This window comes from Meleagris gallopavo, chromosome 4 (assembly GCF_905368555.1).
Source record: "Meleagris gallopavo chromosome 4, MGAL_WU_HG_1.1, whole genome shotgun sequence".
In the NCBI taxonomy this organism is placed as follows: domain Eukaryota; kingdom Metazoa; phylum Chordata; class Aves; order Galliformes; family Phasianidae; genus Meleagris; species Meleagris gallopavo.
In genome coordinates this window covers 24266412-24280639 of record NC_139407.1, presented here as the reverse complement: position 1 = coordinate 24280639, position 14228 = coordinate 24266412, and the positions used below count along the sequence as shown (strand labels likewise).

Sequence of the window (14228 nt, the reverse complement as noted above, 5' to 3'; positions counted from 1 at the left end):
TATTTGCTATTCTTGTCAAATGGAGTATAACAGCAGCAGCTTCCTGTAGTTGTTAGCAACCACTAACATGTGGCACATTTTTTTCCACTGAGCCACAGCAGAGATCACTGGTCTCATGCAGAAGTACTGGCAGCAAGTCCTATAGACTTGAGATGGTTGTTAATTCTGTTTACCTGAAAGATCTTACTAGTATTTTGTGATCTCCAGTTCCCAATGCAAAACCATCCCTCTTAATCCCTGAACAACCCCATTACTCTTTGGCCTGGCATCTGGCACTGCACACAGAAAACAGATAGCCTCATATAAAAGAGTAATTTCACACTGAGGCAGTACTTGGAGAAAGTAGCCATACAGAGTAGAATTTTCAAGACCCATCTAGTTTTCCTAGAAATACCAAAAAAGGCATTATAAGTGCAAGCATATTTTGATCTTTAAATCCTATGGAAGTGAAACAAAAATATTTGAATATTCAATTTTTAATATCTGGCTTTAATTAATGAATTTTAACTATTCTGTTGTTATTATTAATCACAATGGAGACACAATGTCAGTATGTGACAAACATGACATTTTTTAATCAAGCTGCAATGAGATAATGATATATGAGATAATTTACAATAAGTATGTGAAAAGACAAAATTTGGCAAAATAAATGCAGCTTTTTTTCCATGAAAACTAAGAAGTTTCAGATTGGTAAACTGGGCAATTATTTGGCTGGACAACTCTTTACATAGCCTTATATAAATAAGGCTATGTATAAATAGCAGATCTCAGCATTTGTCCTTACCTTTAACTTTTGCTACTGTGACAATAAGGAAAATATTTGTCTTTGTACATTATGTTATAGTACTTCAGACTTATGGTAATCTCATCAATACTCACTGCTAACACCATGAGTTACCTTGGCTCTCTGAAACTGTACCTGTATCCTTAGCCCTGTCAAACAAGAGATGTGAACATCTGAATGGCTAGGAAGATTTGATCCAGCGACATAGTCAGGTCCAATCATTCCTTTCAGAGGCTCCTCTTGTATCCGTGATACCAGTATTGAATACACCTTTTTCTGTGACTCAGATGGTGGAGTGGATGGCAATTCATTGGTAGGTCTGTGAAAAAAGAAATTTTTTTTTTTTCCAGCCATACATCCATTTGTTTTGGAAACTAACATCCATAAAATATTATTTTTTTTAAACATTAATATAAAAATTTTATGAAGGAGATAATATTGTATTCATAACAAAACATTTAAATGCTAGTAGAATCTGCATACTAATTTTTTATTTTCCACATACTTGGTTGATTGAGTGAAGGCTCTCCACGCATCTAATTCCTCAGAGAGCTGTTCAATTTTCAACGGTACAGATACTTTCCGTCTTTTTAAAAGCTGGCTGAAAAGGAATGGAATGAAAATAAAGTCCAAATTAATTCTAACAATGCATATTTTCTTGAAAGAAAAAAACACATAATATTCAACTATTTTTGATACAACTTTATCATTTCATCCTTCATGATAGTCACCAACATGAAGCCACAGAAATATTAAATTACTAGATATAAGAAATACCTTTTCTTTTAAACTTGTCTTTAGGCATCTCAATTTATACTTTATTTAAGCTTATCTTTAATTATTTTATTTTCCTACAGCCCCCACCCCCCCTCAAGAGTCCCTTTGATACTTTACGACTTTTATTTCCTAATAATAACAAGCTGATTGAAACTAAGTGTATATAATTGATGTAAAGCAATATCATATCTAGCAAAGGCAAAACAAGCTGCATTGTGAAATCAGTGACATCTTGGACATAGCTTTGTTACCCAACAAGAATAAAATCAAAAAGGTTTGACTGTGCCAAACTGTGAGGGAGATGTTATTGCTAGAAACGGCAATTAGTCAGATGGACAGCAGAGAGGAAGACTAAATAATAGTGGCTACACTTTTGAAGGAGTACCGAAGTACTGAATATAAGCATTTTATTTAGCAGCAGATTAACAGAGATTATTGATCTGAATCCATTCAAGTCAAGTGGATTGACTTAATTCAGTCAAGTCTAAATGAGTCAAGTGAAGACAATTTAGGCTGGGTTAAGTGGTTCAGGCCAAGTGGGGTCTTATCAGGTCAAGCAAGTCAAGTGGTATCAAGTGGGTGAAGTCAAACGGGCCATGTCAGTTAGGGTCAGGTAGGTGGGGCCACGTCAGTGAGGTTAAGCCAAGTCACATCAGATCAAATGCACCAAGTCAAGTCAGCCCAGGTCAACTTGATGAGGTCAAGACAAGCAGGCAAGGCTAAGACAAGTCAAGCTGTGACTGGGTTGGGCAGGACCAAGTGGAGTCAAGTGTGCTAGACCAAGCAAAAAGCTTGCAGATAGGGAATATTAGCTCACTGAGTACCAGAAGGTTTCATGGTGGGAAAGGAAGCAAGTGCACAGATACAAGCTCTGAAGTCACAGCTTGCCCTTCATGCTACTGAGCAAGTCTTCACAAGAGGCCTACACAAGTATGAAATTAGAACAACATACAATCATGCATGGAAGTAATGCTGAATGCTCATCTAAAAAACTAGTTTTTCTTACACAACCAAGTGTTTTACTGAAATCATTAATTCAGAACTTATTTAATTAACTAAAAAACCTGCATTTTCATAATGCACAAGAAGAGTACAGAAGGTTCCACAGCAGGCAAAGGTACACCACTACGTCTTTAACACAGAACAGGGACCTCATGTTTTTTGGTGGAGAAACATGATCTACCTACAGCATATACCATAAAAGGAATTGAGATTTTGACGTGTTACATAAAAGCATAATATTACCTTGTATATTCATAAAGTGCAGGTACAATGCTATTGTACTGTCTTCTGATAGCAAGTAAAGCACCGATGTAACCACACAAAATTAGCAACTCATTCCGAAATCTATAAATGAACAAGTATTAATTATGAACAATAATGATTTCAAGCATTTAAAAAAAACAAAGTCATATACAAATACATAATTTTAAAGCCTATCAGTCCATATTCTGTGAGGAATACGTCTGCTAATTATGTTTAGTTTCTGTGTGATGTAACTCATTACATTTCATCTGCTTTATACTGATATAAAAATCACAGAATCGTGGAATCACCAAGGTTGGAACAGATTTCTACGATCACCCAGTCCAACCATACACCTATTACCTGTATTTCTCACTAAACCAAACCATTATATTTTAGCATATATACATTAATAAGTCCAGTCACATAACGTTACAAAAACAACGGTACTCAAACCTTTCAGTACAATAAAACTTTAAATAAAATTACACCATATTTGTATGGTCTTCAGGACTGTCAATTTTCCCCACAGACAAGAGTTAAGCTTTCTGCTCATTTTAGTTTTTCATATACATCTGTGCAACCATCCAGGCCTAATTTAAACCATCTTTTAATGAATGGTGAAACACAGCAATCTAACTATTTTAGAGTTAATTTTAAGACTGATCGCTTGAATTTCCTTAACACTTTGACACAAAAACACATTGTGTGTGATATCACTGCTCTTCTTTAAAAAACTGAAACAAAAACTAATCAAAGTGAGCTTCTCCAAATAAGACCAATATTGACACACCCACTGTAAATGCCTGAGAAATTAGCAGGCAAATCTCTTTCATTCTTTTTGCAAAACCTTGAAAATTTAGGAGAATTCCACATTCAGTTATCCAGGCTGGAAATTAACCTATTGATTGCAATCTATTTGTACCATTGTTCTTGTCAACTAAAGTGATATCTATAGGTACAAACTGTTAGCATTTTTTTAATTCCAGAATTTTCTTTAAGTGAAACTTCCACTTTTATAAATACGGAAAACATACTCACTGTGTACAGTTACTCAACATTAATTGTTCAGTGCGAATGTAACTTAGAAGGTCAAGGTATGGACATATTGAATCTAAAGTCCAATCTGAGTCACGGAGTTGTTCTGTTCAAAAATAGAAAAAATAATTGAAGAGACAAGCTATACAAATTAATTATGCTTTAAAAAGTTTCTTTATTCAAGTACCTTTCACATACTGAATGCCAATAGGGAGAGCTTTTTCTGGTTCATTGCTTAGCAGATAGTACTTTATTGTTTCAAATATATCACCGAGTGCCTCAGTTGTTTCTGCCAATCGCATACACTCTTCTACATCAGGAAGATTACACTAGAAAACAATGATTTTGCTAAAGGATTATTGTAATATTTAAAGAATTATCTAAAGATGCACAAGAATACATAACATTAAGATCAATCTCTCTCTGAAGAGATGTTGTTTGAAATATATGCCTCCATACACTAGGCATTAGACCAGAGAACAGAAGAGGTGGTTCTCTAACTTTAACACAATTAACATCTGTTTCCGTTGCTAACAATTGTGAACTTGTTACTACTACTTAATAGATGTTGAACATTAAGGAAGTTAGTGGAGTAGACTCCTTCACTACTGAAAAGAGGGGAGGGAGGATTTAAGGAAGTTACAGATCTAAGAAGTAAAACAATTCAGGGCAGTAGATAAAGGTGCCCTACCAAGATCTGGTTAGGCTACACGTAAGTGATGAGGAGGCTATGAACCCTACAGACAAGTAATTCTGATGATCACAAGCTACTTGTGGAAGTAACCTGTGCCATGGAAACAGTGCACAAAATAGAAAGCAAGATTAAGTATACAACATATAAGCCTGTTAGTGACAAAATAATAGAATTTTAATTTGGCCATGGCCTTAAATATTCTGAAATTAAGAAACAAATGAACAAATAAGCTCTCCTAGCATTCAGGTGAATTCTTTTTCAATGTACCTTTTCATGTAGGTCATTTCTTTCAGCTGTGCATCCAGGATAAAAAGCACAAAGTTTTATCAACTGCAGCTTATTATCAGGAATCATCATAAGAAGATCAGCTGCTAAGTCCCTGCATAAGCAACAAGACAACATACAGTTACTCTTAACTGTTTGTAATAAGAGGAAACTCTTTCACATTCTTTCTACTTTACAGAAAAAAACAAACAACACAGCTACTTTCAGATGAGATAGAAACAACAAAGCAACTACATCTGATCTATTTTTGGTGCAATAAACAATAAACAAAGTTACTCTTTCTAGAAAGAAGCAATATACCTGTATCCAAGTGATGGAAAGCTAAAAAGAAGACATTTAAACAGTAATGAACAAATCTTGAACAAATTTGTTTTATTTTCTTACTTTGAATACAGAGAAAATTTTGAATAGGAAATAACTAAATAACAACAGCAAATCCAAGAATCAGGTAAGCCTACTTGAATAACAGAAGAAATTTTTCCAGTGCCTTTATACAACCTAAAAAATCTAATGCCAAAAGATCTTTGGAAGATGCGTTATACTATTGCTATGAAATAGCCATTTTTCCAAGATACAAGAAGGTGTGAGATTATAGCACATTTCACAAATTCAAGATCTCAGAGGGCAGTGAGGTACCGGAACAGGTTGCCAGCAGAAGCTGTGAATGCCCCATCACTAGTGGCATTCAAGGCTGGGTTCAATGGGACCCTGGGCAGTTAGACCTAGTGAGTGGCAACCCTGCTTATGGCAGGGTGACTGGAAAAAATAATCACTTTTATAACAATAACTATTCTAATCAATTTTTTAAAATAGGAATAGCTCAGCTGAAAACTAAAATCAAGTTGTTTGTTAAAAAAATTTCAAGAAACACTCATATAATGGCCTCGAATTGTGTTAGTAGAATATTTTTTAAGAATCAAATTGAGAAGATATTTAGTATGAAGAAAAAAATAAGGTAGCTCTATCAGGTTACACAGAATTCACAGTATTTCAAGTAACATATTGCTTGCCTTCTGAAGAAAGTTCATTTTAACTGTATTTAGGTGCTAAACAAAGTAAAATAAAATGGTATTCATAAACTCTCACTCATTTTCTCTGAACAGTTGCATGTTTTTCCTGTTGCCACAGATTGGGAACGGGCATTCATGTTTAGTTTTGATTTTTTTGTTTGGATTTCATATTTTCAAGCATTTCTAGAAAAAGCATTCCATCAGAAATTGATTTCATTAGCATCAACCTTTTGATATTCCTTGAGGTCTCTACAGTGTTTCTCTGAAATGTTTCCAGCTGGTGGATATCCTTAAAAACAAGAACCTGTGTAAAGAAGTAATCCTCTCAAATAAGCTCAGAGGCTCCCAAGATCCATCTTCCCCATGCACGATCACATGTATACAGAAAACCAAAGGATACTAACCTATGCTGTCAGTATCTCTACTACAAAATATGAAGAGGGTCATGAATCTCTATCTTTTTATTTGCCTGAGCAAATTGTAAGTTTAGAAGCAAAACTGAGGCCCGATTATCTGTTTAAATACATGGTCTATGGAATGTAAATTCTGAAATAACTGTACAGCTGCCAAATTATCTTAGCAACATTTTGTTTTATTGGTAAAGAATAAACAGACCAAAACCACCTTTCCAAGTAAAGCCACTACAAGTAAGAAAAAAATCTAGCAGAGAAATGAAGTTTCCCTGTATGTAACAGAGAAATAACCCACTCTTCCAGCTTAAACATTAATCCTGTTTCATCTTCAAATCTTGTCAGGTACCCTGTATATCCAATATCAGTATATAGTAATTCCTCAGTCTCTTGCGATTTTAAGTTGTCAAACAAGAACTTAGAATCACTTTGCAGATCCTGCTTAAATTTCAGTGTCTTTTGACTTTGTCATTCAATACTAGCCTCACTCTATCCAAAGCAATCACTTTTACTCAGTACAGACTAGGACTTACTACACTAATTAGTGCCCAAATAGATATCTAGCTTTTTCAGTGTTATTTATACTGTAAATGACAACGACTCTTCTCTTGCTGAAAGTTCACACAATGTATTTTGAGGTTAAGGTAGAATGTTTGCATTCTCTGTGCTTCATGGGTGCAATTTTTGTTCTAGCAGAAACCTATCTACTCACAGTGGCCTGGTATATGTAAGTTTCAGTATGAGACACACCATTATTTTTTCCAGGGGAGGGGAATAAACAAATCTTCTTTGGAGTAAAAAATTCTTACCATGTTGTTACTGTCATACATTTTCTTGCTAGTAATTCTAGGGCATAATGTGTTGCTTGCGCTGCACTTTCTCCTAAGACAGTACCCACACTGATTGCCAACTCCAGTTCATTTCCACGAATCAGGTTTGCCATTGCAAGCTTGCTCAATGAAAAAATCGTATAATTAAAGGACACAATCATTTTTGAAGATTCACCATGTTCAGCACATGACATTCATTTACAAGACTGCCTTTTTTCAAAAAGAAATTTTAAAAAATGCATTAATTAAATAAAATTTTTAACATAAAATTTAGGCCTCTTGAATGAGTCAGGAATTACGTACCATGTTTTAATCAGTTTTCAAATAATCTAATAGATTTCATTTTGCAGATACTTCCTTCATTTGATCAAAGAGATTTAACTTCATACGTAAAGGAATCACTATCACGTTAGTTAAGTTCTAGATAAGGACAGGAGTATTTGGAATAAATATTTCACCACCCTTCTTGGTGAAATGGGTCTCAAAAAAAAAAAAACAACAACCCAGGAACGTCTCTCTTGTACATATCCTCTGGGTAACTGGAATTGCTGATAGGGATAGTAGAACATTAAACAGTAAGACAATACAAAACTTCAAACGTGTAATTTGAAATACAGACATTAACTGACAACTCTCTCTTCAGAGAAAGAAGATAAAATTTTACTCATTTGAAGGAACAGAAAAGTTAGCACAAGTTGGATCAGAACCAAAAAAGACAAGAGACCAAGGAAGAGGTAATTTATAAAAATTATAAGAGAACAAAAATCTTACATGTTGCCATTTTTAGGGGCCAAGATTTTTTTTTTTCTATAGACTTTGCTTATATCAAATTTAGTGGAGATCACATTCTTCACAGTACAATGAAGTTTCAGTTCTGAATAGGTATTTTGCATCACAAAAACAGTAAACAATAATGCTGTGAATATGTATATACGCAAGATAACTAGGCACAGTGTATTCTGTTATAAAAAATACACTGCCTTTACTAAAATTCAGTTAAATAACATACTACGAGGGCTGTTTTGAAAGCAATGTCATCTATTTTATTATGCTGTCCCATGACGTCAGAGGCAGATGTTGGTGATACAGCAGTATGAATTTACCATTCCTGCCAATATCCCATGAAACATTTTTGTTGTGTATCAGATGGCAGCAGAGGGGTTGTCTGACAAAATAGCATTTGACATGGAATTGCACGTGAAGCAAAGATGTACAATTTAATTCCTCTATGTGGAAAAAAAAAAAGTGCACCTACTGACATTCTTTGATACTTGCTGCATGTTTATGGAAACCAAACAGCAGATATTAGCACAGTGAAGAGCTGTGTGGGGCTTTTCAGCAGTGGCAACAGCAGGTCACCTCCACTAGTCCAGACTGTTACAAGCATGGCATGCAGGCTCTTGTACATCACTGGAGAAAATGCATAGCTAATGGTAATGACAAATAGTGTTCTGTAGCTGAGAATTCGTTCTATCAAAGTGTTATTGTGCTCTTTGTATCTGTTGTTGTTTCCATAGAAATAAACAGAAAGCATTACTTTTGGAGAAACCTTTGTGTTCATTAGAGAAATCCAGAATTTAAAAAATAAATTAAAAAAAAAAAAAAAAAAATCGGGATTTTGCCACTACTTTCAATATTGTAAAGATCAAGCCTACATATAAAGAAATATAAAGGAAAAACCAAATTTAACTAGTAGAATTTAGAATGCAGCACACACATTTGGAAAAAAAAACAAACAAACCAGATCATTAATATGTGGTGATATAAAAGTCACTGTTGGCCTTTCTGCAAATAAAGAGTTAAAAAAAACAAAGGAGAAATGAGAAGTTACCTCTATGTTTTCAACAGCCAGATGGCAACACGCGGCAAGCACTGCACGGCCATCTTGGAAATACCATTCTGCCAGTTCTTCACTGACTTTCTGAAGAAGCCTGCAGTTAACAATATATGAACTCAGCAAAATCACTTTAAGGTCAGAGTTGTTTGGCTTTAAATTTAAATACAAGTTTGCTTATGTATCCTGAAATTTCTATATCTGAATTACAAATAATGACACTGAAGTCAAACAAGCTACTAGTTTGAACTGAATCCATCTATGCTAATGCACGTTCAAGTGGATTAGTTTCACAAAGTCAACAAAGTACAGAAATGCCTCAGACTGCGGAAAGAGAAATACAGTACATGGATATTCCTCCTGCACTAGTGAATACTGTATAAGTTTCTCTCCAATTGCTTAAAACCTATGAAGGTACATGAAGTAACTACACAGACTCCAAGCTCCTTTTGTTAGCAAACATACAGCTTGATAATGTCATAGAGACTTTTGAGCATTGTTCTGAACAAGGAAAGAAATGTGGCTTGAGGAAAAACACCAAAGCTTTCAGGAGAAGATGCATAAAATACACGGTCTCTCAGATACTACTTAATAATAAAACTTTCTCCACACTTACCAATAGTTCTAATGAAATAAAGCTAAATGTTTAAGGACATATTTAAGCGTGTAAGAATGCTCCTTGCAATAGTAGTACATGTACAATAAAAGATAGCCAGAAAGGGGCAATACACGGGAGATTATACAGTATAGCATCCGTTGGAGGACAACTGGCTTCACGAGATAAATACTAGAAGATGTAATATTTTTTTGTCAAATTCTGTATTGCTGGTTCCAAATTAAACTACTAAGGTTTATTCCACTTGATGATTTTAGTTATAAACTACAACTTACACATTATAATCATCTGTATTGTTTAAATCAGAATTTGAAGATCCACTCATTGTGGAGAACGGTGTATTTCCTTCACAAGCTGCCTAGAAGAGCATAAAGTGACAGATTCATTAAAATGTGAACTATATAACCAATAATGTGATTTTCAATAAGAATAAATCAGAGCTCTCTAAAAATTCTCCTAAAGCCCAAGTATAGCAAAAGAAATGTTTAAATCAACAAACCTATTCATAGCAAAATTTTAGCCTGGTTTTATTCAGCTACACAAGAAATTCTACAGAAGCAAGACATCTTTTCTATGAATTCGTAGACAATTTTTTCAGGTTTTGAATCAGCTTCAAATGGACAGTGAGGGCTGCTAGCTTGGCCCCTAGGAACAAATGGCTGTGACTGGAAGATGAAATTGAAGGACATACTTCAGTAGGTGTACCAGCAAATCCAGAAAAGCCAAAGCAGCAAAAGCAAAGCCTTTTTTGTTTCTTCACAGTTTAAGAACCTGACAGTTTAAGAAGATGTATTAAGCAGGCAAAAATTACTCAGAAAATAAAGGAACAAGGATAAATGGAAATGAATTACCAGTCTCGCATGTTCGCATATCCTTTAACTGGCATTTACACACGTAATTGTGCTGTTTTATTGCATTAATTTAAAAGGTTACCGGAATACAAGTGCTGATTTCCTACATTTATTACTACCGCAGCTGAACAATTCCACCCTAAGATTCTGGAGGAAGAAGTATAACTAAGGCTTTGATGGAAAAACAGGAGAAACTCTAAAAGACTTGAAAGACCAGACTAATAAAAATCAAATTATATATATATTTTTTACTTTAACCTAGCACTAATCATCAGTTTTTATTATAGCTGCCCCTTTGCAATTTAGAAGAATCAGGTTTAAAACCAGTATGAGATACATTTTTTCTGACCTCTTAGTAAAAAGTGGCCAATAGAATACGAAAGTAAAAAGCAGGGTTTCATTATTTAACAATTTTATAAATTGAACAGAGCTAGTCTTAAATATGCTTGTCATCTTCAGAGTCAGAAATGAATAGCTAAATGCTATTACATACACTGGTATATGTAATAATACCTGAGCAACAAGCAGAGCCTCTTTCAGCTGCCCTCTTGAAGTAAAGAAGGCAACTAGTTTCTTCACATCTCCAGTAGCCATACAGTATGGGATGACATCATCACTTTCTTCCTGAATTAACTGATCAGCTCTCCTAATTAAACAAATGAATAAATAATCAAGAAAGATCTACGTATAAAATTGACCACTAAACTTCACAGTATAGGTGTTAGATGAAGTTATATAAAGTTCACTGAAACCCATCTGCATTTACCAATCTCTGAAGATGCAAGCTTTAAGGATACTGCATTCTACCAGACAAAGATTCGAGTTAAACTTGTAGTTTATGCTTAATTTTTAAACTCAATATCCACAAGCACATTTGTTGTTAAAGTCTGACAGTTTCAGGCCAAAGCTTACTGAAATAAATGTAACATTGCTAGAGTGTTGTAAGAGAAGCAAATTAATGCTAATACTAGTATTTCATCTTACTACTTGTTTGTGTTACTTTAAATACAGAAGCTACAACTCAGCACTTTATTTTCATCACTTTACCTTTGCATTAACTTCCTCCAATACTGCATCGATACACCAGGTGCAACTGACAGTGCTTTATCCCACTAGAAGAAAGCAGCAATATGTTTTTCCTGATGACCGTACGTCGGGAAAGTGCAGTATCTTTAATTTTTTTTATATTTCTTCCATTACAATAAATTTGTCAAAATGTTAAAAATATAACGAGCTACGGATTAGTCTTTGTATGTGAAAAACAATGTAACTGCAGCAAGATCGCTTTAAGATTTATTTTGCCTTTTGTTACTATACCAGATGGTTTTCACAAATCTTCTGTATTTCTTTTCAGTAATTTTCTGATATTTTACCTCTCCAAGCTCTACCATCAGTTCACAATATCGCTGAACTTGTCCTAATCTTAAATGTATTTCTGCAGCTTCTTTAAGCGTTTCCTTTTTACTTGGTGCACCAATACCACCTCCAAACTTGGACATTTTTACTGCTGTCAGTTCATGCGCTTCAGACTGATGAAAAAAATAAATTAAGGAAAAGAAGAAATAATCCAGTTAGTTTGCTATGATGAAAACAAGTTTTCTTAAGAATGCATTATAGTCAAACATTACAATGGAATACAAAAGCTATAATTTAAGATAAAAATTCTTCTCAGAATAGCATAGACTTTCCTTGTTATGTCCTTCAATCTTTTACATATTTGTTTCATTCTCCATTCTCTCATACATAACACTACCTCACCTAAATGCCCATTACAAGCATCTCTCTATTTTGAATCTGAAATGTTCCTGGAAGTCATACTTATTATTCTTCCACTGATTTCCATATAAAGAAAGAATAAAGACAGTGGGTTTAATGTTCTGTCACACCCACACAACCAATAAATAACTGGTATTTCTAACAACTGCAATTTGTATTCTGGTTTAAGAGGTAAGAGCAAATCTCTCCATCTGGCAGAGTCTGAGAAAAAAGGATCACAACTAACATTAAAAAGCAAAAATAAACTTCACATTTTATGAATTCTCAATTCTTGAACTCTACCATAAATGCACACGAAAGCACATTTAGCTCTTTATATGCTTATATTTCAACAGTATTGAATGAACTGTGGCCATTCTTTGTAGTTGCAGTTTTTTGTCTACATTACAGTTTACTTTGGCAACGTCAGCTGCTGAGAAAGGCAAACTACCTTGTTTGTTGTTTTGTTTTCAAACCAAACTATCTTACTTTTTGTTACTATGTAGCTGCTATAATTGCAGTTAACATCTGCAATAAAACATTTCTATCACCACAGCCTTATTAAGGAGTAGCCTTACGTATCTTAAGAGCCTTGTGACTTACACACAAGAAACGGCATACAATAGCAAACATCACATAATACCCAGTAGGTATTTAGTCCTTTGAGGTGGCAGTTAAGCATGACCTGATTCGCACAATTAAATCACTTTCCTCTATTTCCAACTCAGTCTTTAGAACATGGGATTGCTTAGTTTCCCTGAGAAGTCCCTGAAAGAACCACATATCTCCATATTCTGTACAAATTGTACGTCTGATTGCATATTCATATATGCACCTACAAATAATTCCTGGTACTGGAATTCCTCATTCATATCTGAATCAGTCTAAAGCTGTGTATCTCCATTAATGACAGGTTCTTGCTTTTCCACTCCTTCCAGACAGCTTACTTCTGCTGCCCCTCCTCTATTTTCACACATGAATATCCCTGTCCCTCATCTGGACACATATAAACTTTGGGTCTATATAACAAAAAAATTTTACTTGACTGAGTATAGAATATAGCTTAGAATTTTAATATAGTATTTATCAAATCACTACAGACTCACCTAGAAGCCCCTGTTCTAACAGATCAGTACTGCATAGAGAACAAATGTTGCAAAATAATATTCAGACATGAAATAAGTTGTGATCCTTTTACAAAACATCACACGCTATTTTAAGAGTGAAATAATAAATTAATTATTAACAATCTTCACATAATATTTGTTTCACTTACCATTCTAAATCTAACAAGATGTTTGACATGCATAATTCCTTTGGAGTAATTTTGTGGAAGCAGACTATCATCCTGTCCTTTTATTACAGCAACTAAATTCCACAAATTTTTGCTGCCTCCTGGAGGCTAAAATTGTTATGGGTGAAAAAGAAAGTTGTATTACAGTAATATTCAAGAAAACGAAACTTGTAAAGACCTTGAAAAAAATGCTTTCCAGTCAATTCCAAGGAATAAAATTCCAGACTTTAATATTAGAATATTTACTATGAAGACAACATTCAAGATAATAAAACTCCTTCATTTCTGAAGACAGAAGATACCATAAGATTAATGAATTTAAGTATTTGCTTATGTGTAGCCTCAGCTGAAAGCTCACCATCAGAGCTTCCTCTTTTGTTTCCAAGTGGATACAAGCTATGTTGTAATTAATGCAGGCATAAAACACTATCTGCTGGATTGCAACAGATATCAAAGAAATTGTTTACTATCTTTTGTGGAAGAAAAGCATGAGCTAGGTAAAAAAAAAAATAAAGTTCACAAAATCAAGTTTACTACACAAAATCCAGTTTACTACATTAAAAAAAAGAGAAGTCTGGAGCATCAGATCACGAATTCTTACAGGCTACAGTGATATTTTTTGATTTTTTTTTTTCCCTAAGATTTTAAACATTTATACTGGTCTAGTATTTCAATATTTCCCTCTGTAAAATAAGGATGTTGGCTTTATATTGAATTAAAACCTGAAGGGAATAAGTAATTAAAAAAGCTTACAAAAAAAAAATCATTAAGCCTTTGACATGAAGGAACTTTTCTAAGAATA

The 14228-nt window shown here is 34.1% G+C and overlaps 1 protein-coding gene across 5 annotated transcripts in view; it reads right to left on the bottom strand.

Annotated features, from left to right (window-relative positions):
* The window catches only part of WDR17 (WD repeat domain 17), a 47924-nt gene that overhangs the window by 3275 nt on the left and 30421 nt on the right, over positions 1–14228 (bottom strand). For 4 of the 5 annotated variants that reach the window (XM_085222487.1, XM_085222486.1, XM_085222485.1 and 1 more), the window contains exons 16-28: positions 13409–13534; positions 11751–11906; positions 11425–11489; positions 10891–11023; positions 9802–9884; positions 8908–9007; positions 7056–7195; positions 4809–4920; positions 4035–4176; positions 3851–3953; positions 2810–2911; positions 1293–1388; positions 923–1106 (exon numbers count right to left, since the gene is read on the bottom strand). In XM_085222487.1, the coding sequence (XP_085078613.1) occupies positions 923–1106; positions 1293–1388; positions 2810–2911; positions 3851–3953; positions 4035–4176; positions 4809–4920; positions 7056–7195; positions 8908–9007; positions 9802–9884; positions 10891–11023; positions 11425–11489; positions 11751–11906; positions 13409–13534 (1542 nt within the window). Of the gene's footprint in view, positions 1–922; positions 1107–1292; positions 1389–2809; positions 2912–3850; positions 3954–4034; positions 4177–4808; positions 4921–7055; positions 7196–8907; positions 9008–9801; positions 9885–10890; positions 11024–11424; positions 11490–11750; positions 11907–13408; positions 13535–14228 lie in introns of those variants that run through there. The other variant, XR_014882926.1, reaches the window with a different exon arrangement.